At 42.8% G+C, this 23,869-nt stretch overlaps 1 protein-coding gene across 6 annotated transcripts in view; it reads right to left on the minus strand.

Moving 5' to 3' along the window:
• ZMPSTE24 (zinc metallopeptidase STE24) overlaps positions 1 to 23,869 on the minus strand; it is a 116,408-nt gene that overhangs the window by 27,537 nt on the left and 65,002 nt on the right. For all 6 annotated transcript variants that reach the window (XM_074934537.1, XM_074934534.1, XM_074934535.1 and 3 more), the window contains one exon: positions 10,770 to 10,911. In XM_074934537.1, the coding sequence (XP_074790638.1) occupies positions 10,770 to 10,911 (142 nt within the window). The remainder of the gene's footprint in view (positions 1 to 10,769; positions 10,912 to 23,869) is intronic.

Genomic DNA, 23,869 nt, shown 5'->3' on the forward strand with positions numbered 1-23,869 from the left:
TTTACAGTGAGAACCTAAAGAAGCTCAATCTATTTAGCTTATTTAAAAAAAAAAAAAACATTAAGAGGTACCACGCATAGGAAGAGGATTTCTGATTGTAAAGGGCTCTCTTGTCTAGCAAGCATAACACGATCCAAAGGCTGGAAGCAATAGCTAGATAAATGCAATCTAAAAATAAGTCATACATTTTTAATGGTGAGAGTAATCAAACACTGGAACAATTTATCAAAGGATGTGGTAGATTCTTAATCACTTGGAGTCTTTAATCACAACTGGATATCTAAAAAATAAGCACTATGTCAACCGGAAGTTATAGGCTTTGCGCAGGGATCACTGGGTGAAATTCTCAGGCATATGTAATGCAGGAGAACAGACAAAAATCATCATCAGAGTTCTTTTTTGGCCTTAAAAATCTATGAATTATGCCCCTTGAATTTTATATAGTTTTTGTTTAGCTCTGTATAAAGAAATATATCTCATTAAAATTTATCAGGAGAGTTTCTCATGTTTGATTGTTGGTGTGTGTATTTAAAACATTATAATCTATTTTACAAAAAAACTGGCAGAGGGAAATCTTGAGTAGATTAGGTACAGATACTTCTGAAAGGAAATATTTATGTATAAAAGACATTTATAAAGCAAACTCCTGAACAGTGAACAGGAGATTCAACCAGAGCACTTTCCCTCTAGATGTATAATCCAACTCTGGTAACTATGATAACCAGAGTGAAAAAACAGTTATTGTGATCTTCAAAGGATGTGCTAAATTTTCCTTCCCTCCTGAAGGGAGAGTTTTCCTTCCTGTGCATAAACTGCAAGTGGCAGCTGCGATGGAAGGAAGTTTGTAATCTTGAAAATACACTTCCAAATTTAGAGCCTGACTACATGGATTTTGTGCTAGTATAACTACGATCTGTTGGAAGCCAGTATAAAGCCATACAAGTCCCTGGCGTACCAGGTATATCAATGTAGCTTACTCCTGTACAGGTACGGAAATAAACTCTACCAGTATAAGCACCTTCATACTAATACAACTGCATCCACACCATGATGAATGCCGATTTCCCTAGGTTTATTATAAAAGGCACACCCCGAACCAAAATAGTTCAAATTGGTACAAAAACCTATGTGTAGACTCAGCCTTATGTAGCATTAAAGAGGCTGTGATCACAAAATGAAAGAACCAAATACTTCTACACAATTAAATGTATCAACACTGATAGGAAGTACTTAGTGTGACAACAACAGGCATATCACTAGGGAATTAACTAGAGCAAAGGCAGCGAATTGCAGGGGACAGACCAGACATAACTCAGACTCAAAGTGTCACAAACATAACAAATTAAGGTATCACAGAATGTGAAAAGAACTATTTTTAAATTGCTGTGGTATACACCAATGTTAAAAGTCTGGACTGGAAGGACTGAAAATTCTTGAGTGTGAGAAAAATTCTTCAGTAGTTGCTATTATAGAAATCTGGTGGATGGATTCATATGAATATTTAAATCCCTAGTTACCAACTATTTAAGAAGGAACAGGTGGGTAAAATTATAACAACATTACATAAGAGTTGGGTCTCTCTATTTTACAGATGGGGAAACTGAAGAACAGAGAGGTGAAGTGACTTGCCCAAGTTGTCCAGTAGCCGAATGGCAGAGCTGGAAATACAACCCTGGTCTCCTGATTGTTCTAGCCATCAGACCAAACTGCCTGCATAAAAAGTAGCATTACCTGTTTTAGAGTTACTGCAACTTTGAAACACAGGCTTTTGACTGATTACTGTCCAGTGTTTTAACAGGTAAAGCATAAAATGAGATACTGGCATTTAACCTGGGTGACACATGAGGATTTAGAAGAAATGGCACTGGAACAAAGTAGTAATTTAAAAAGTCACCTGGTCCAGGTGGTATATCCGCTAGCGTGGGGTTTTTACACCCTCCTTGGAAGCCTATGATACTGGCCATTGTTAGAGGCAGGATACTGGTCTAGATAGACCTTTAGTCTGAAGAAGAGAAGAGTGAGGGGGGATTTGATAGCAGCCTTCAACTACCTGAAGGGGGATTCCAAAGAGGATGGAGATAGGCTGTTCTCAGTGGTAGCAGATTACAGAACAAGGACTAATGGTCTCAAGTTGCAGTGTGGGAGGTCTAGATTGGATATTAGGAAAAACCATTTCACTGGAAGAGTGGTGAAGCACTGGAATAGGTTACCTAGGGATGTGGTGGAATCCCCATCCTTAGAGGTTTTTTAAGGCCTGGCTTGACAAAGCCCTGGCTGGGATGATTTAGTTGGGGTTGGTCCTGCTTTGAGCAGAGGTTGGATTAGATGACCTCCTGAGGTCTCTTCCAACCCTCATCTTCTATGATTTTATGGGTCTGATTTAGAATGGCAATTCTGGTACTTATATACATGGAAAAGATATGATAGTGGAGGGTTTTGCAACCTTGCTGACAAAGCCATAACAAGATGCAATGGCTGGAAGTAGAGTTTACATAAATTCAACCTTTAATTAAGATGAAATGTCCTAACTGTGAGGTTAATTAAACATTGGAACAGTTTACAAGCAGAGGTGATGGATTCAGCATTGCTTGGAGCCTTTCAGACTAAACTAGATATATTTTTAAAAAATGTACTTTTATCCAGCTTCTGGGAGAAGTTCTGGATTCTGAGTGCTGGGGAGAGCTGGATAGTTGTGGGGTCCCATCTGGCCTTGGAAACAATGAATCTATGAATTCCCTTCATTCCCTCCCTTCATGGGCCTTGGGGATTAACACTTACAGCTCTGCATTAAGATAATGTCTATAATCAAATCTCATGCTTCATGGCTTCAGATGGTCACCAGCATTGGTCAGGAAGGTATCTTCCCCTGGCCCACCACCAGTACACAAGTGGCCAGATATTCTCAATCTCCCTTGCTCTCTCCATTTTTTTTTGCCTTCCTCTGAAGCATCAGATTGGCCACAGCTGTAATGGAAGCCAGATGGAGTGGGCAGTGCTCTAAGATGGTATAGAGAATCCTCTTTCTAGATGCTTGACTAGTATCTTGCTCACATGCTGAGGGTGATACTGATCGTCAGATCTGGGGTCGGAAAGGAATTTTCACGTGGTCAGTTTGGCAGGGATCTGGGGAAGAGATGTGTATTTTTGTCTCTGCAGCTTGGAGTATGGCTCACCTGCTGTGATCATCTGGGCATATCTCATCTAATCAATCTCCTGTCACTGCAGGGGCCATGGGCACTGGTGGCACCTTGGTCTCTCCCTGTGGCACACACTTTAGTCTCCTGAGAACTGAAATGCTTTGGTCTAACTAAAGGCTTTGGACTTAATATAGAGGTATCTGGGTGAAAATTAATGACCTGTGCTATACAGGAGGTCAGACTAGATGATCTAATTGTCCCTCCTGACTTTAATCTCTATGAAATTAAGAAATTTGTTTGTCCCTAAGTTTACACTGATGTCTCATATCTATCTCTTTACCACAGACCAACTCCTTCCATCTAAACTAATGTTTCCATCCCCTTTTCTGGAATCTCCTAATGGACATCAAGCCATCAACTGAAACTTAACATGGTCAGAATAGAGCTCCTGATCTTTTCCTGGAGGCCCTCCCCTGCCCATCTCATCTCTAAATTAGTGAAGAGATGGTACCCTCATCCTTTCTGTCTCTCAAGCCCATAATATTCGATTCATCTTTGACTCAGTTCTCTTCCACTGTGTCAAGCACAAACTTTTATTCTTAACTACAAAGCCCTTCACAACATAGCCTCATCTTCCCTATAATTTTATTGCACTGCCCATCAGGCCAGCCTTGATTGCCTGATTCACCACCTCTCCCACAAGTACAGGCTACTCTTCAGCATGGGAGAAGCTTATGCATAATGTCACAGATAATCACAATGGTGCCTTCTGGCCTTATAAATTTATGTAATTAATGCTGCAAAAGAGTTAAACTGTATGAGACCAGGGACCCTGATTACATTTATGCTGGCACACAACCACTTTAGAATAGCTATGATGACCTGACCTAACCCCTCCTCCCCTCCTATAGATGCAGCTATGTCTACAGAAGAATACGTTTGCTGACATACCTATTGTCTTTCTGGAATGTGGAGTTTCTATACCAATGAAAAAACCCCCATCTGCCATGTAGGCTGAATCTATGCTACAGCATTATGTTGGCATAGCTACGGTGACATAGTGATACTGCTATAGTCTCCATATTGTAGACATACCCTAAGGCTCCTTTTGCTATTGGGAAACTGAAATGACTGCATTTAAAATATTTTTCCTTTTTTGGATAGTCCACATTGAGGACTAAATCCTTTTTTTATTTGCTACAAACAGAGAATTGTTCAAAAACGCTGTTTCATAAATATGTGCAGTAATTTTTGCTAGTTTTAGGAATGATTAAAGTCCAGCTGTTGGAAGTGCTCTACAGTCTGCATGGTTACTTGGATTGCCTTGAAATTTTATGTGCCACGTGGGAGTGTGGGGTTTGGTCAGTAACCCAAATTTGGGGTCATTTGAATCCAGGATTCCCAAGACAGAGTCCCTCCCAAAAAACAGCTTTTCTTAACGTTCACATATCTAGCAATGAATTTTTGCTCACAGAGGTCAAAGCAGAGCTGAGATCACACCAGGGTCTCAGGTGCTTGAGAATTAGCCACCCACTAGCCCTGGGGGAATCAAATTATAACCTTATTAGCTAAAGACTTTAGTTCTTCAGTTAGGAGAGGTACCCTCCGAAATGCTTGATGGCATGTCAAACAAATTACACTGAGCAAGTGCTGAGAGAGAGGGGCTAACTATCTGGAAAATTAACTCTACATTACAGGACCTGAATGACTCAGGGGAGAATGTACCAATCACTGAATCTGAATAAAAGGAGTACTTGTGGCACCTTAGAGACCAACCAATTTATCTGAGCATAAGCTTTCGTGAGCTACAGCTCACTTCATCAGATGCAGTGAGCTGTAGCTCACGAAAGCTTATGCTCAAATAAATTGGTTAGTCTCTAAGGTGCCACAAGTACTCCTTTTCTTTTTGCGAATACAGACTAACACGGCTGCTACTCTGAATCTGAATAGCTTCCAGGCACTGTGAATTCAAATCCAACCCAGGACAGAATTCTGAAATAAAAAGAAAACGGGCTCCGATCTGTCAAAGGGTTTATTTTAGGGAAATGCAATCTGAATACAGCAGAATATTCAGCAGGTAAGTAAACTGTTTTTTGAGAAGAAAATCAGTTATACGTGCAAACATGTAACTTCCCTGGGAGGGAAGCATGATTAGTGGTGGAAGAGCAGGTGGGAATAGGGAGAGAGGGGGATGGGATGCAGTGAGGGGAAGAGCGGTGATTTGGAAGGCAATTAATGGAGGAGGAGGGTCAGGTAATGGGTGGGACACTGGGATGGGGGTCTTGGCGGTGACAGGAGGACGGGGGGAGAATAGGGGGGAGAATAGGCACCTGGGGGCCCCAGGACCATCTACGGGGTATGGTCCCTCTTCCTGGCTCTCCTTGTGATCTGAGAAGCCTGCCTTTCTGCGGGTGGTGGTGGGTGTGTGTCTAAGCCTGTCTCCCTACTCCCCCTCTGTAAACGAGGATCTGTGGGCCCTGCCCAGCTATAGGGGTCTGACTCTCCTGATCCCAACATGTGAGCCACGATCTGTGGAAGCCCTGCCGCTCTGGGTGGGGAGCTTAGAACAGCCACCAAGAACACATGGCTGAAACTGGGAATGCTTGACACAAATTGGAAACTCTCCAGCAGTGGGAAGGGGAGAAAAGAACACTGACTGACATGAATGCAGCAGTTGATGTTTCAGAGCTAATGTTTCGGGCTATATTCAGCTCCACTGAGTATGCTTTTTCAGCTAAGAGCATCTCATTGAGGTGAATGGACCACTTAACACCTGAGGAGGTTTAGGTTGGATATTAGGAAAAACTTTTCCACTAGGAGGGTGGTGAAGCACTGGAATGCGTTACCTAGGGAGGTGGTGGAATCTCCTTCTTTTGAAGTTTTTAAGGTCAGGCTTGACAAAGCCCTGGCTGGGATGATTTAGTTGGTGTTGGTCCTGCTTTGAGCAGGGGGTTGGACTAGATGACTCCTGAGGTCCCTTCCAACCCTGATATTCTATGAACACCTCTCTGAGCCTGCTATGCTGCTATTGTGTTCTGGGTGCTAATTGGATTGTAAGGGGAGGATCACCCTGGAAACGTTCGCAGGGAATGGTGGGACAAAGGAAGGAGAAAGAGACTCAAACCAGTCTTCTCTTAGGGCTTGTCTATACTGGCACTTTACAGCACTGCAAATTTCTCGTTCAGGGATGTGAAAAAACACCCCCCTGAGCGCTGAAAGTTTCAGTGCTGTAAAGTGCCAGTGTAAACAGTGCACCAGCACTGGTAGCTATTCCCCTCGTGGAGGTTGATTTTTTTAGAGTGCTGGGAGAGCGCTCTCCCAGTGCCATGCTGCGACTACATAAACCATGTTAAATGTTTAACGTTGCCAGTGAAGACGTGCCCTAAGATGCTTAAAACTTTTGGTAACCACCATATAATAAAACTGTCAAGATTTTGGGACAAAGACAATGTCTGAGATTTCTCTCACTGGCCTTGTCAGCCACTACACACTGCAAACATTTCAAAGCATGACCATCATCCCCATTGCACTATAACAAGATGTACAGGAGGGGGAAAGGAGCACTGAGGAATCACCTAGCAACCAGTGGAAAGACCACTGGACTGGGACCATTTCTAGCTCTGCCACTGGTTTGCTGGGTGACCTTGGGCAAATCACTTCAACTCTGTGCCTTAGTTTCCTGTAAAATGGAGATAATGAAAAGTTCTTTGATATCTAGTCATGAAAAGCACTGTACAAAAGCTAGGTCTTTTGATTATTACCTAACCCAGTAGCATATCAACTGCAAATCTAGGTAAGAGGCAAAACTACCTAAATGGCCACTGCTCCTACCAAAAACAATCTTGTTGTTTAAAAAAAAAAAAAATTAAATAGCAAAATACTTTGTTAATACAGAGTTAAGGTTGCCTAGTGACACCTTGTCCCTTTCCAGAACATCCAAGTTCAGCAAAACTTACACTTCTGAAAATCAGGAAATACAAAGTTAAAGATGATGACCACACAATATGCCTTCTTTGAGCAATGCTCCACAACACTCATAATACACACACACTCCCACTCTGCCTTATATTGGACAGGTGCGACCTGCACTTGCCCTGTGCTCAAACACTGAGCCTACTGCCTTGAGAGAATACCATGCTTTCACTTCATATCCTTTTACAAGTCCTTCACACTTGCATACAGGATGCCACAGAGATTTATTCTTTCCCCTATCCATCATTAATCATCAATTCCCACTGGCCATTGCCAGCTCCAGGGGGGCAAAGTTAAGGTTGCATGGGCATTTACCTTAACTCTGCGTTTCCTGGTTTCAGAAGTCTGAGTTTCGCTGAACTCGACATTCTGGAAGGGCACGAGTGATCAACAGGCAACCTTAACTGTGTTAAAGTTTTAATAAGACTGATTTAAACATTAAAAGCTCACCCGAAGCCCAGTGAAGATAATGGAAAGGCTCCCACTGATTTCAAGGCGCTTTAGATCAGATCTGAAGTTAGTACCATAGTTAATTAATAGGAAGAGCTGATACTGATTAGGTAAGGTTTGCAAACACTTTCCATTGTGAGCCTGTTTTTAGTTGCTCAGAACTTTGCCAAACTATAACCATTTGGGCTAATTTTTTCCATTTTTTCTCTTTACCTCAGTCTAATGTTTTGTACCTTTCAACAATTCAGCTATTTCCAAGAATTATGTTGGGAAAAAATAGGTAGTTTTGCAAATGTTCACCTTCCCCCCCCCCCCCCCAACTATTTCATAGAATCATAGAATATCAGGGTTGGAAGGGACCCCAGAAGGTCATCTAGTCCAACCCCCTGCTCGAAGCAGGACCAATTCCCAGTTAAATCATCCCAGCCAGGGCTTTGTCAAGCCTGACCTTAAAAACCTCTAAGGAAGGAGATTCTACCACCTCCCTAGGTAACGCATTCCAGTGTTTCACCACCCTCTTAGTGAAAAAGTTTTTCCTAATAGCCAATCTAAACCTCCCCCATTGCAACTTGAGACCATTACTCCTCGTTCTGTCATCTGCTACCATTGAGAACAGTCTAGAGCCATCCTCTTTGGAACCCCCTTTCAGGTAGTTGAAAGCAGCTATCAAATCCCCCCTCATTCTTCTCTTCTGCAGACTAAACAATCCCAGCTCCCTCAGCCTCTCCTCATAAGTCATGTGCTCTAGACCCCTAATCATTTTTGTTGCCCTTCGCTGGACTCTCTCCAATTTATCCACATCCTTCTTGTCGTGTGGGGCCCAAAACTGGACACAGTACTCCAGATGAGGCCTCACCAGTGTCGAATAGAGGGGAACGATCACGTCCCTCGATCTGCTCGCTATGCCCCTACTTATACATCCCAAAATGCCATTGGCCTTCTTGGCAACAAGGGCACACTGCTGACTCATATCCAGCTTCTCGTCCACTGTCACCCCTAGGTCCTTTTCCGCAGAACTGCTGCCTAGCCATTCGGTCCCTAGTCTGTAGCGGTGCATTGGATTCTTCCATCCTAAGTGTAGGACCCTGCACTTATCCTTATTGAACCTCATCAGATTTCTTTTGGCCCAATCCTCCAATTTGCCTAGGTCCTTCTGTATCCTATCCCTCCCCTCCAGCGTATCTACCACTCCTCCCAGTTTAGTATCATCCGCAAATTTGCTGAGAGTGCAATCCACACCATCCTCCAGATCATTTATGAAGATATTGAACAAAACCGGCCCCAGGACTGACCCCTGGGGCACTCCACTTGACACCGGCTGCCAACTAGACATGGAGCCATTGATCACTACCTGTTGAGCCCGACAATCTAGCCAGCTTTCTACCCACCTTATAGTGCATTCATCCAGCCCATACTTCCTTAACTTGCTGACAAGAATACTGTGGGAGACCGTGTCAAAAGCTTTGCTAAAGTCAAGAAACAATACATCCACTGCTTTCCCTTCATCCACAGAACCAGTAATCTCATCATAAAAGGCGATTAGATTAGTCAGGCATGACCTTCCCTTGGTGAATCCATGCTGACTGTTCCTGATCACTTTCCTCTCATGTAAGTGCTTCAGGATTGATTCTTTGAGGATCTGCTCCATGATTTTTCCAGGGACTGAGGTGAGGCTGACTGGCCTGTAGTTCCCAGGATCCTCCTCCTTCTTTCCTTTTTTTTCTTTAAAGAGCTCCAGTGCCTCAATAATGTGGCATGTGAAATTAAAATTTGGATGGATACTCTTTAGGTCAGAGAGGTGCTTTTTGCTGTCCCCATGAAAACTAACCTGTATTTGGCCTCTGAAAGTTGTCATTCACACAAGATGAGCAGAGCCTGTTAGAGGCTCATTGCTGAAATTATAGACCTTTTTCACCAAACACGTTCCCATCCCCACAGCTCCCTCTATGGCAACTCCACGGTAGCTGCTCCTAGACTCTAGAGAACCTTACATGGCTCTAGATGGGATACAGGCAAAACAGGAGCTGCAAAATATCCTTTTGACCTAAGAAAAGGTGCGTTGTGCTGGAAGTTAAGCGACAACATGGGTTCTAGTCTAAAGGCTTCCACTGACTGGTTTTAACAATTTTATGCATTTCACAGCCCTTATTCTTAAGCATGGCATCATACCTTACAAAACATGCTAATATCATTCACCCCATTTTGCAGACGTAACACAAGGTGGCATCTGGAAGAGTCATGAATAGAACCCAAATCTCATACATTGACCACATTGCCTTTCTGAATAAATGTGCCAAATCTATGTGCCTTGCTGCACTGTCTAATCACTAGACCTGACCCCTCCCCCCGCCCCCCAAAACAAGAATAGAACCCAGGAATCTTAACTTACAATATTCTTCTAATAAATAGTTGTGAAAAGCCACTGGCAAAAGGGTATCATACCCTCTTCTAGCGGCAGGTCCACACAGAAGATAACAGACTACTACTACTAACGGTTACTCTCTTAGCTCAAGTAGTGGAGATCTGTGCTGTGAAATAAAGATCTTGGATTCAGACAACTGATGACGTGTGGGACTGATATGTTTCCACAAGATGAATTTTCAGAGGGTTTTAAATCTAGGAAAGCATAGATTTTTGTATCTTTTCAATGAATGTTAAGGGTTGAAATGTCAAATGCTTAAAAGTTAGGAAATCCCGGAATGAAAGTTACTGGGTGACCTTAATTTGACTTCCTTGTGCATATGAATTATGGCATTGCCTTTAATCATGATGGAAGAATTTCATCCATCAGATACCTGCTTCAGCGACTGTAGAAAATGGACATTTAATGAGGCACAGGGTTGCGAGAGGATTTTCCTTTGTTTAATGCACTGAACTGGGACCCAGAAGGCCTGGTTCTATTCTTTGCTCTATGACATACTTCCTATGAAACGCTGAAAATACATACACACGGGGGGGGGGGGGGGGGGGGGGGAGGGGGTGCGCGCACCTGAATTAAGGTTGCACAGAACTTTCATTCTGGCAACTTTATTATAACTTTACTAACCCTAAGACACAAATGTGCCTTCATAGAAATAACTAGAGCACATGCCCTGACCTAAAGCATAGGAGCTGGCAAACTTAAATAACCCCCCAATCAATAAAACTAAAAGGAAACTAAAAAGTAAGGAGTTTATGAACTGCATCTGTGTGTTTACTTAAAAGTCTCACCTTCTACAACATAGACCTTAGTCAAAGGAAAGTCAATACTTTTTGCCATCATTTCAATTGCTTGTTTGAGCTCTCCCTCAGGAAGTGGAATGAATTTATCAAACAGAGGGGCAATGTAGTCTGCGTATATTGTGACAAGAACCTGCAAAGAAACAGAGGTGTTAAAACCAAACATAGAAAAATTCTTGGTGAACTAGACCAAAAGTAAATCTTAAAACTTGAGAATAATATTTGCAGCAGAAGGCGACGTTAAGGAGCCATTCCCTTAGAAGAGGGACTGAAAGAAGACCATGCAGAGAACAAAATGAGACACTGAAAATGAGACCTGTACGCATTACAGCAAAAGTCTGCAGTCCTTGAAGACTTCCTCTGATTGGAACCACTGACTAGTCAAAGCTTAGCTGCAACTGTCCTTTCAATTTTTTTTTTTTTTTAAAAGGCAATGAAGTATTCCATTATTCCTCCTCTTACCATTCCACACGACACTCTCATTCTTTAGCGTAACACCTTTACTCTGAAAGCATGAGTGGCCGGGGAAGGAATAGCTCAGTGGTTTGAGCATTGGCCTGCTAAACCCAGGGTTGTGAGCTCAATCCTTGAGGGGGCTGTTTTGGGATCTTGGGCAAAAATTGGGGATTGGTCCTGCTTTGAGCAGGGGGTTGGACTAGATGACCTGCTGAGGTCCCTTCCAATCCTGATATTCTATGATTGTCAGGTTTCATGGTGCTCCCCACTGCCAACATTTCAACTGACAGGGGAACAAGCCTTGCAGGTCTGGTGAGCACTTTTCTGCCTCCACCCATAAAACCAGGACTCTTTCAAATTTAAGACTTTAGAGGCCCAAGTGCCCCAGAGTGCCAACAACCTGGAAAAAATATATATTTTTCTTTTTAAGGCAAGAAAAGGAGGGTGGAGAGATGAGGAAGGAAAGGGCAGGGTGAGTGTCACCATGCCTCAGTGGGTCACAACTGAGAATGCCAAATTCAGGACAAACTGCTGAGAAATAGGGAAGACACCCACCACAAACTGGTGGTTATTCTCCCATAAGATATACCAAACCAGCAACATAAGTAAACTTCTGTTTCACCACACTGGCTAACAAGAAGTCAGAAAAGCAGTCTCCTTAGGCATTCCAGTCCTTATATCACCACCAAAAACACTAGACTTAATGATGAGTGTTTTTTTAAACCCAATTTCATCAACTAAAGGGTTCTTCTGATCCCAAAGGGCCAGACACATACCAGGTCAATATACAATTCAGATCTTACCCAATAATCACGCTTAATTAGTATCTAATATCTAAAGGTTTATTTATAAAAACAAAGAAAGGTAAGAGTTAAAATAGGCTAAAAGTATGTAACAATAAATGCAAGGTTCTTGGATCAGGCCTGTAGCAATGATGGAATAAACTGCTGGCTTGTTCAGTCTCTGGTTGCTTTCAAATCACTGGAAGGTCCTCAGTCCCTTGGTTAGAATGCTCCCATTAGTATAAGTTCATAGTCCAGAGATCAGAGCAGGAAAGAGGCAAAACGGAGATGTTTCCAGGGCCTTTTATAGCTTCCGCCAAGTGAAGGGAAACCCATTGTTCTAGTTTGTGAAAATTACAGGTAACAAGATGGAGTTTGGAGTTACATGGGCAAGTCACATGTCCATGCACATTTTGCTTAGTCATAGAATCATAGAAGATTAGTGTTGGAAGAGATCCCAGGAGGTCATCTAGTCCAACCCCCTGCTCAAAGCAGGGCCAACCCCAGCTAAATCATCCCAGCCAGGGCTTTGTCAAGCTGGGCCTTAAAAATCTCTAAGGATGGAGATTCCACCATCTCCCTAGGGAACCCATTCCAGTGCTTCACCACCCTCCTAGTGAAATAGTTTTTCCTAATATCCAACATAGACCTCCTTCACCGCAACTTGAGACCATTACTCCTTGTTCTGTCATCTGTCACCACTGAGAACTGGGTTTGGAGTCACATGGGCAAGTCACATGTCCATGCCTGCTTTGCTTAGTCATAGCAGAAGCCATTACCCATACTCTAGTTAGAATGTCCTCAGGAAAAGCCCATTAAGTATAGATGGGCATCTTCCATGGTCCATTGTGAGTTAAGTGTTCTTTGATGGGTCACTCAGCTTATATAGTTCCTTCGCAATGTGCTGGCTAAATACCTTGTGGGTGTTACCACATGAGCAAACACATTTGAAATACAGGCACCTATCCTTGCAACAAAGCCCGTTGCCAACTGTGCCCACATATCTATTCAGGGGACACCATCACAGGGCCTAACAACATCAGCCACACTATCAGAGGCTCGTTCACCTGCACATCCACCAATGTGATATATGCCATCATGTGCCAGCAATGCCCCTCTGCCATGTACATTGGTCAAACTGGACAGTCTCTACGTAAAAGAATAAATGGACACAAATCAGATGTTAAGAATTATAACATTCATAAACCAGTCGGAGAACACTTCAATCTCTCTGGTCACGCAATCACAGACATGAGGGTCGCTATCTTAAAGCAAAAAAACTTCAAATCCAGACTCCAGCGAGAAACTGCTGAATTGGAATTCATTTGCAAATTGGATACTATTAATTTGGGCTTGAATAGAGACTGGGAGTGGCTAAGTCATTATGCAAGGTAGCCTATCTCCCCTTGTTTTTTTCCTACAAACCCCCCCCCAAGATGTTCTGGTTAAACTTGGATTATTGCTGTGCACATTGTAAGATGAGCTATTGCCAGCAGGAGAGTGAGTTTGTGTGTGTGGTTTTTGGAGGGGGGTGTGGGGGGGGGTGAGAAAACCTGGATTAGTGCTGGAAATGACCCACCTTGATTATCATGCGCATTATAAAGAGAGGTTTCAAAGAGGGATGGGCTATTACCAGCAGGAGAGTGAGTTTGTATGTGTGTGTGTGGGGGGGGGGGGGGGCGGGAAGGGTGAGAAAACCTGGATTTGTGCTGGAAATGGCCCTACTTGATGATCACTTTAGATAAGCTGTTACCAGCAGGAGAGTGGGGTGGGAGGAAGTTTTGTTTCATGGTCTCTGTGTGTATATAATGTCTTCTGCAGTTTCCACGATATGCTATGCATCCGATGAAGTGAGCTGTAGCTCACGAAAGCTCATGCTCAAATAAACTGGTTAGTCTCTAAGGTGCCACAAGTACTCCTTTTCTTTTTACGAATACAGACCAACACGGCTGTTACTCTGAAAAAAGGTACATAGTTAATATTCATAACTTCAGATACAAAAATGATACATGCATACAAATAGCATAATCATATTCAGCAAATCATTACTTTTCCATTGATACCTTACTTGATACACTTTGTATACAATTTGTTGCAATTATATAACAGTGGTAGCAACAATGATCTACATTGTCATGTTTTAATCATAACATCACAGTGAGTACAAGCCGAGATCAAACAATCATACAAAAGCAGGTATCTAGCATGATCCTGCATAACGTATGCTCTGGAAAAGGAGCTAGGACTTGGGTAGAATAGGTCAAAATAACATGGTTTTTTACTGAAATTTTTTTTTGAACAATAATTTATTTTTTGCAAGAATTTTGAAAATTTTCATTTCATTCTCTATCATATTTTTCATTTCAATTTCCATTAGTTTAGTGTTCAGAAACTAAAACTTTTTGGTTGTTAAAAGAAAAGGAGTCCTTGTGGCACCTTAGAGACTAACCAATTTATTTGAGCATAAGCTTTCGTGAGCTACAGCTCATTTCTGTAGCTCACGAAAGCTTATGCTCAAATAAATTGGTTGGTCTCTAAGGTGCCACAAATACTCCTTTTCTTTTTGCGAATACAGACTAACACGGCTGTTACTCTGAAACCTGTCATTATTTTTGGTTGTTGATTTTCATTTTTCTACATCCCCTGACCTCTTTTTTCATCTGTTCCCTCTTTACCCCCACTGAAAAAGGATGGGGAAGTTAAACCAAGACAAACCCACTCTCCCTTCCCTATATACTTTTCTGACGATAGAAAAAGTTAGAAAAAAGTTTAAAGTTTGAGAAAGTGGGACAGAGCAAGGGAGGGAGACAGTTGCATGAAAACATTCACTTTACTTTTTTCAACTGAAAAATGTGAGGGGGAAAAGAAAAAAAAAAAAAAAAAGTGAGCACAAAAAAAAATGGGAAAAAGTTCCAAACTGGTAGCTCCATCTGCAGCGGAGTGCACCATTCAGAGAAATCATTTTGTTCTTCAGAAACTGCAGCAGCAGAAGAGGATTTCTCAAAAGAAATGATTTCTACCATGCTTGATAAACTTAAGAATAGGTGGAATCAGTAACAGTAAAGTTAGAGAGAGATGGTGGGGAACGTAATATCTGTTATTGGACTAACTTCTGTTGATGAGAGGGACAAGGTTTTGAGCTTACACAGAGCTCTTCTTCTGGTGTGGGAAATATGCTCAGAGTTTCAATTCCCAGACCTGAAGATAAGCCCTGTATAAGCTCAAAAGCATGTCTGTCTCACCAACAGAAGTTGGCCCAATGAAAGATATTACCTCACTCATCTTCTCTCTCTAAAATCATTGTAGCCATGTCAATCCAGGAACACTGCATACAATACAGAAAAGCTGACTGTTGCAGTCCAACTAAGTCAAATGTCTGACTTTCTTAATGTTATGGAGAGCCGCATGACATGTTCAGATTCTGCTGTTTGTCTTTTAAAAAAAATAACCTTCTAGCACAAGTCTCCAAAATGTGATGGAAGTGTAACACAAAGTTGTCTTTTTCCACGTGCAGACAGTCTGACTCAGAGGTGTCAACTTCCCCAGCTCCATTAATCTCACTCAGAGGTGTAAATCGAAAGCCTGAAGACGACATTTTAAAAGTCAAAATTAACTATTTCATTGCTGACCATTGTAGCAGATGGAAAGGGAGTGAAACACATGTGGAATAAGAACGACAAAGGAGACAAACAGTGAAGGGAGAGGATGGGGAAGGGTTAGAAACAAAGGGCAGAAATAGCTATGGCCTTAACGGGGCACGGATTTTCCCCAATGAGTGATGCTAAATGCAACAATAAAGTATTGAACAAATAATATTAATAAACAAAAGTCAGATCCTCAGCTAACTGATTTAGTTCCATGAAGTCAATGGTTCTAAAATTCAGTTACCACATAAAGACCATATTTTACCCATGACCTCTGTGTAAAACCTCCTATTGACATCAGCGCATATGTAGCCCTAAATGAATAGTCCAGCCTATGAAACATTTTAACCCATTCCATAGGCTAAATCTGATACCCCTCATTTGAGATCGTATGTTAAAAGCTTTGGTCAACATAAATTATGTGGGAGTATAGCTGCCGAGTTCTGTCTATTGCTCATGCATACTTGCCTGCTTGAACTGGCGGGGCACATACTCACCAGAGTGCTTGTGTCGATGCAAACTGTAGTGCACCATGAATAGGCATTCCAGTGAGTCACATGCCACCATCCAGCACAATGCCTTTTGGGATATTTTCACATTTTGTGGGATAGAAAAGACTTGCCCATGGATCTCTGGAAGCTGGAGGTCAAGTTCTCAGAATGCAACTTTCTCCATCCCATCATGCTATTCATATCCCATAATTTGTGTCTTTTTAAAAATATTCCACAACCTCACATGGCTCTTTTCAGTGTCTGCCCTCTGTAACAGAAACATGAAGCCCACAGACCTCTGCACTAATCTCATGAATGGTACACAATTCCCCAGTGTTTGCAGACCCACAGGAAGTATAGTAACAATGAGGGACATGACAATTTCTTCGAGGACTGTTTCCTGAGGGACACACTGAAAAGTTGGTAGCATTTACAGAGTAGCTGCGGATGGCTGAGCGCTGCTTCTGGACACAAGAAACGAGCACTAACTGGTGGGATCGTATGGTAATGGAGGTTCAAGACGATGAGCAGTGCCTGCAGAACTTTCAGATGTGAAAGGCCAGATTCCTGGATCTGTATGCCAAGCTCACCCCAGCACTCGAGGGCAGTAATACCACATTAAGAGATGCACTGACAGTGGAGAAACAAGTAGCAACTGCATTCTAGAAGCTTGCAAACACTAGATTGCTAATGGTCAGTGGGAAACCATTTTGCAACCGGCACCAACATCCCTCGAATGGGTGATCTGTGCAACGTTGTGGTGATCACTCACACCTTCTGCCTTCTGATGTGCCCGGACACCATGATAAGGAACATCGCAGTGAGTGCTATGCAGGATGTCATCAGGAAGTGAATCGATAGGACCCCATCCAACCAACATGTCGCCACCTACCTGAGCAGCTCATTGGAAGGCGAATTTGGAAAAAACAGGGAAGACTGTGCTTCACTCTGGATTCGTGCCTGCAATGCCATGTGACGAATGGAGAAGCGTATCAGCTGTCACTGGACGTGGTGTGAGGAACGTCAGGAGCTGAGAGTCCTAGTGCCACAGGTTAAGAATACAGAGCACACAATCATCACTCCGAGAGCTAGAACCATGCTGGAGAGGACCCTGAAGGATGCCATCCGCTGCCAGTTTGTTGAAAACCTGAAACTGAAACCAGACCAGGGGAAGGCCTTCAAGGTGACATGCAAGTGGGACGCCAGCAACCACTTCCTCACAAGGACAGTTTCAGTCGACTTGCTGAGAGGAGGTTCATCCACAGGGCCAGGCTCAACTGCGTCCTGCTGAACAGAGCCATCTGCACTGGGATACGGGACAAGCGATGCAGGAAATGCGGCTATGCCAGCAAGATGCTACCCCATGTCTTGTGTAGCTGCAAGTCCCATTCCAGAGCCTGGCAGCTGTGACACAAAGCCATCCAGAATCGCCTAATCAGAGCCATCCCACCACCCGATGGGAAGGTGGCTGTGAACTCCACCATCCCCGGAACGGACAGCCAACTGCGACCGGACACCATCACCACCAATTAGGAATGGAAGAAGATCGTCATGGTGGACATCACAGCGCCCTTTGAGAACAGGACCCCGGCCTTCCACAATGCCTGAGCTCGAAAAGTAGAGAAATACACTCCTCTGGCCAGTGCCTTGAGAGCTAGGGGTTACAAGGTTCAAACACACGCTCTGATCATCAGGGCCCAGGACGCATGAGAACCCAGTAATGAGTGACTGTTGCAGGAATGTGGAATCAGTCAGTGCTACACTCATGGTGTCGGAAAGCATCAGGTGGTCGAGGGACATCTATCTAGAACAGTGGTTCTCAAACTTTTAAGTAAGGTGACCAACCAATTGCATTTTGTCTTTTTTGTGACCCACCAAGGCTCCAAATTTGGGGAGGGCCCCCCAAAATCACAGGCCAGTGTCCTTCTCTTTCTCCACCACCTTCTCCTCCTTGCCCTGCCAAGGGGGCAATGACCACCCACAGCAGCGCCCTCCACTGCAGCACTACAAGACAAATCCCAGCCTGGAGGGGAGGTCTGGGTTGGGGCTGGAGTGTGATCTTGCCCACCCTTGCCCCGCAGTGGGGGCTTCTGCACCTCAGGGCTGGGCCTAGCTCCCTACTCTGAGTGTTATGACCTGGCGCACAGGGTCGCAACACCATTCAGATTTGACCCAGTGCCCTTCTGTATGCCAGATCACAACACTATTCACTAAAATTTGGTCCAGCTGCCCATCTGTCAGAACAGTCAACCAGGCCAAACCTGATAAGTACTGTGATCCTGTGCACCAGGTTGCAATGTCCAGAGTGGGGAGCCAGGACAGGAGCTGCCACTGCAGGGTGGGCTTGCTCTTCAACACCCTCCACCCCAGAATCTCCTCCCTGCACCAGGCCTGCAACCCATCTATAAATTTTCTGCGACCTACCGTTTGGGAAACAAACACATCACCAGACATAGGAAACACCAGAAGAGATGAGCTGGAGTAGCATTGAAAAGTAACTGAACGTACTTCCCTGATGGATTGTATTTTCTAAGGGACAAACTATCCTAAATTCTCAATTGAGGGACAATCTTCACTCATTGATATATTTGCTTTCCACAACCAACTCTCTGTATAACTTTTAAGAACATAAGAATGGCCATACTGGGTCAGACCAAAAGTACATCTAGCCAAGTATCCTGTCTTCCGACAGTGGCCAAAGCCAGGTGCCCCAGAGGGAACTTTTTCACTGGGAGGGTGGTGAAGCACTGGAATGGGTTACCTAGGGAGGTGGTGGAATCTCCTTCCTTAGAGATTTTCAAGGTCAGGCTTGACAAAGCCCCGGCTGGGATGATTTAGTTGGGGACTGGTCCTGCTTTGAGCAGGGGGTTGGACTAGATGACCTCCTGAGGTCCCTTCCAACCCTGATATTCTATAAATGAACAGAACAGGCAATCATCAAGTGATCCATCTCCTGCCCCATTCCCAGCTTCTGACAAACAGAGGCTAGGGACACCATTCCTGCCCATCCTGGCTAATAGCTATTGTTTGCCCTATCCTCCATGAATTTATCTAGTTCTTTTCTGAACCCTGTTATAGTCTTGGGCTTCACAACATCCTCTGGCAAAGAGTTTCACAGGTTGACTGTGTGTTGTGTGAAGAAATACTTCCTTTTGTTTGATTTAAACCTGCTGCCTATTAATTTCATTTGGGGGCCCCTAGTTCTTATGTTATGAGAAGGAGTAAATAACACTTCCTTATTTACTTTCTCCACACCAGTCATGATTTTATAGACCTCAGTCGTCTCTTTTCCAAGCTGAAAAGTGCCAGTCTTGTTACTCTCTCCTCATACGGAAGCCGTTCCATACCCCTAATCATTTTTGTTGCCCTTTTCTGAACCTTTTCCAATTCCAATATATCTTTTTTGAGATGGGGTGACCACATCTATAGGCAGTATTCAAGATGTGGTTGTACCATGGATTTATATAGAAGCAATATGATATTTTCTGTCGTATTATCTACCCCTTTCTTGATGATTCCCAACGTTCTGTTCGCTTTTTTGACTGTCGCTACACATTGAGTGGATGCTTTCAGAGAAGTATCCACAATGACTCCAAGATCTCTTTCTTGAGTGGTAACAGCTAATTTAGACCCCATCATTTTATATGTATAGTTCATAAAATCATAGAATATCAGGGTTGGAAGGGACCTCAGGAGGTCATCTAGTCCAACCCCCTGCTCAAAGCAGGACCAATCCCCAATTTTTGCCCCAGATCCCTAAATGGCCCCCTCAAGGATTGAACTCACAACCCTAGGTTTAGCAGGCCAATGCTCAAACCACTGAGCTATCCCTCCCCCGAGTGTGCATTACTTTACATTTATCAACATTACATTTAATCTGCTAGTCTGTTGCCCAGTCACCCAGTTTTGAAAGATCCCTTTGTAGCTCTTCGCAGTCTGCCTGGGACTTAACTATCTTGAGTAGTTTTGTATTATCTGCAAATTTTGCCACCTCACTGTTTACCCTTTTTCCAGATCATTTATGGATATGTTGAATAGGACTGGGCCCAGTACAGACCCCGGGGGACACCACTATTTACCTCTCTCCATTCTGAAAACTGACCATTTATTCCTACCCCTTTTTTCCTATCTTTTAAACAGTTACCAATCCATGAGAGGACCTTCCCTCTTATCCCATCATAGCTTACTTTGCTTAAGAGCCTTTGGCGAGGGACCTTGTCAAAGGCTTTCTGAAAATCTAAGTACACTATATGCACTGGATTCCCCTTTGTCCACATGCTTGTTGACCCCTCAAAGAATTCTAGTAGATTGGTGAAGCATGATTTCCCTTTAGAAAAACCATGTTGACTCTTCCCCAACAAATTATGTTCATCTATGTGTCCGGCAATTTTGTTCTTTATTATAGATTCAACCACTTTGCCTGGTACTGAAGTCAGGCTTTCCGGCCTGTAATTGCTGGGATCACCTCTGGAACCCTTTTAAAAAACTGGCTTCACATTAGCTATCCTCCAGTCATTTGGTACAAAACCTGATTTAAATGATAGATTAAATTGATAGGTTTCATGAGTGATGTACCCGAATATTTGGATGTTAATATCTAAATTGTATCATTAAATGTATTCACCTAAATTTAGGTTATTGCAGATTATGATCTTTAAACCAACCTTTGCACTTTAAATCTGCCTGAAGTTCCTTTGCTTTCATGCAGCACTGCTGCTGACCCTTTGCTTGCATTCACCATGCAATTTTTTCACAGATATCCATGTTTCCACAGCCAGTCCACAGCTGTGTTTGCACAGCCTCTTCTCCCCACAGTCCCAGGAGATACAATGACTCCTGTCTACTCCAGGCAGGAGAGCATCTAGTGTGTGGAGCCAGCATGGTTGGTTTGAGTCAATCAACTACTGAAGCCAAGGGTAAAATTTGGGAAAGCAACGAAGCGACTTATACTCCAAGTCCCAATGATTTTCAATGGGACTTGGGTTCCTAAGATCTGAATTATCTGGAATATTTAGAATCTAAAAAGAAAAGGAGTACTAGTGGCACCTTAGAGACTAACCAATTTATTTGAGCATAAGCTTTCGTGAGCTACATTTCCCTATTTGCATTTCTGGAGTTTCTTGTATCTGTAGCACCTAATTATTTTTTATTAGGGATTTAGCAAATCAATGGGGACCAATTTGCCCATATTCCCATTAGTTGTCCTAGGACCACCATCTTTCAAATTCATACCCCTCATTTTCTAGGACTTTCGCCCTTCATCAAACTATGGGCAGACTCATATGGGCAGAGACTGCTTGATTGCATGCACTATTATTCTGGATTCCAATACCTTCAAATAGCTCTCCAGACCAATGAAAACGACAAGAATATTGTTATTCTAGTTGCAGGCTTTGTTGTGCTTCATAGGTTGGACGTAATTACGAAATGGGCCCAAAGGATTGCTATATTAGAACTTTATTCTTGAATTACTTAGCACAAGGAGCAATGCTATAATTGTTTGGGAGATACATACAGTACACCAGTAGTTACCAAACTTCTGTACTGGTGACCCCTTTCACAAAGCAAGCCTCTGAGTGCAACTCCCCTTATAAATTAAAAACACTTTTTTAATATATTTAACACCATTATAAATGCTGGATGCAAAGCAGGGTTTAGGGAGGAGGCTGACAGCTCGCGACTCCCCATGCAATAACCTCGCAACCCCTTGAGGGGTCCCAACCCCCAGTTTGAGAACCCCTGCAGTACACAATATCTTTCCTTTGCCACTTTTGAACTGCCTTTCCTTCTTCTGTAAACCTAAGATCTGATACAAATACATTGTTTATAATGCACTATGGACAATTATTCAAAAATTAAATTTGAAACTGACAACCTATGTCAAGGCTAGATTTATGATAATCTATTAAAATAATTTAAATTAAGAGGAAGAACTCTGTGTAAGCTGGCAAGCTTGTCTCTTTTACCAGTAGAAGTTACTCCAATAAAAGATATTACCCTCATCCGACTTGTCTTTCTATACAAAAAATACTAAGTAATACTTATTTGCTGCCAAGTTGGAAAGTCAAACTACTGAATTGGTGGAAGTCAATGGCAACACATCTGGAACTGGAGTTTGCTGAAGCGCCAGACCAGCTTTTGACAGCCATAGACTCTTCTCTGGGTACAGAGAGACTATTTTCTTCATTTCAATTTATTCCACTAGTTCAGTTCAATTACTAGCTCATTCAAAAGTTAAGAAACCATCTGGGAGTTGAAAAAAAGCAGGAAAGCTTGTTTTCCTTTTCCAATTTATGAACAAAAACTAGGTATCAGAGAATGAGATGTACTCTAAGATCTTGAAGGACATAGGGTGAGATCCATGAAGGGACTTGGGCATTGCAAGGCTGAATGTCACAGAGTGCCTAACTTTTATGAGCCTAGAAAAAAATCACACAATCCACAAAGCTGAGTTAAATGCCTAGGCTCCTTATACAATGAATGATCCACAAAAGTCAGTATGCTAGGTGAGAAGCTGCCTAAGCTAGCCAATAGGAGATGCCAAAGAGAGGAGGATGTGCTAAGCCCTGCCCCTCTCACAAAGACAGGCACCTAAGTCCAGGCTACAGGAAGACACCTAATTCTGCTTAGCGATCCACGAACAGGAACCCACCCCAGAATCAGACAGCTTAGGTGCCCAAGGCATTTCTTGCAGGACTCCACACAAGACGGGGAGGCATGGTGTGTGGTGGGTCAATAATGAAAGAGTGATTGGACCAGGGATAATTGGATGAGAGAGAAAGAGAATATGACTCTGTAGTCCAACGGTTAGGGCACCCACCTGGGAGGTGGGAGACCCCATGTCCAGTCCCCCTGCTTCAATCATTCTTTCATTATTTACTTACAGTGTAACAGCTTCAACAGGAAAGGCAAGAAGCCCCATGTCAGAATATCCCATAGCTCAACTGTTAGAGCACTCTCTAGAGAGGTGGAAGACGCCTGTTCAAATCTTCTCCCCCTCTGCCTGGGATGGGAAATAAGCCTATGATTCCCACAACGCAGGTGAGTAGTCTAACCACTGGGCGGAAGGTTATAAGGTGGGTGGCAGCCACATCACCAGCAGGATTGAATTGGGACTTGATCCACCAGGTGTGCTTAGTGAGTGAGTTTAGGTGGCTACAGGGTTCAGCAAAAATTCTGTGGATCACAAATGGAACTTAGGTGTCTAAATCTCTGGTTTAGGCACCTAAGGACCTTCACAGATCCCACCCACACTGACCAGAGATAATCAGTTCAATTACAGATCATACTTCCTTTGTTTAATTAATCAGTTTTAAAGGCAAAATGTGTTTTGATAAACTTTCTTATGTTTCCAGCACATTTAAAGGTAGTTTTATTTAATAAAGTTAAAATGCTGTTTTTGTGCACTTTTAATTGAATTTCCATCCAAATGAAGGTTGACACAAATCACAAATAAATAACTGTTTAGTAAATAAGAAATGTGTCATTCGCCATTTTCTAAAATTAATACATTAAGAATTTGAATAAGTGTAAGTTAAGCTACATAATTGCTTAAATAAATGTGTATAGATATAACATATCCTCCTGGTTCGTAAAAGGCACCAAATTTAGTGCAAAGGCTACACTGAGTTACAAACAAACCTGTTTTAATGGTTACCAACCAATGACAAACCAACCTTTTTTTTTTTTTTTATTAAAAGGAAAAAGGAACTAAAAAG

This window comes from Natator depressus, chromosome 19 (assembly GCF_965152275.1).
Source record: "Natator depressus isolate rNatDep1 chromosome 19, rNatDep2.hap1, whole genome shotgun sequence".
NCBI classification, from domain to species: domain Eukaryota; kingdom Metazoa; phylum Chordata; order Testudines; family Cheloniidae; genus Natator; species Natator depressus.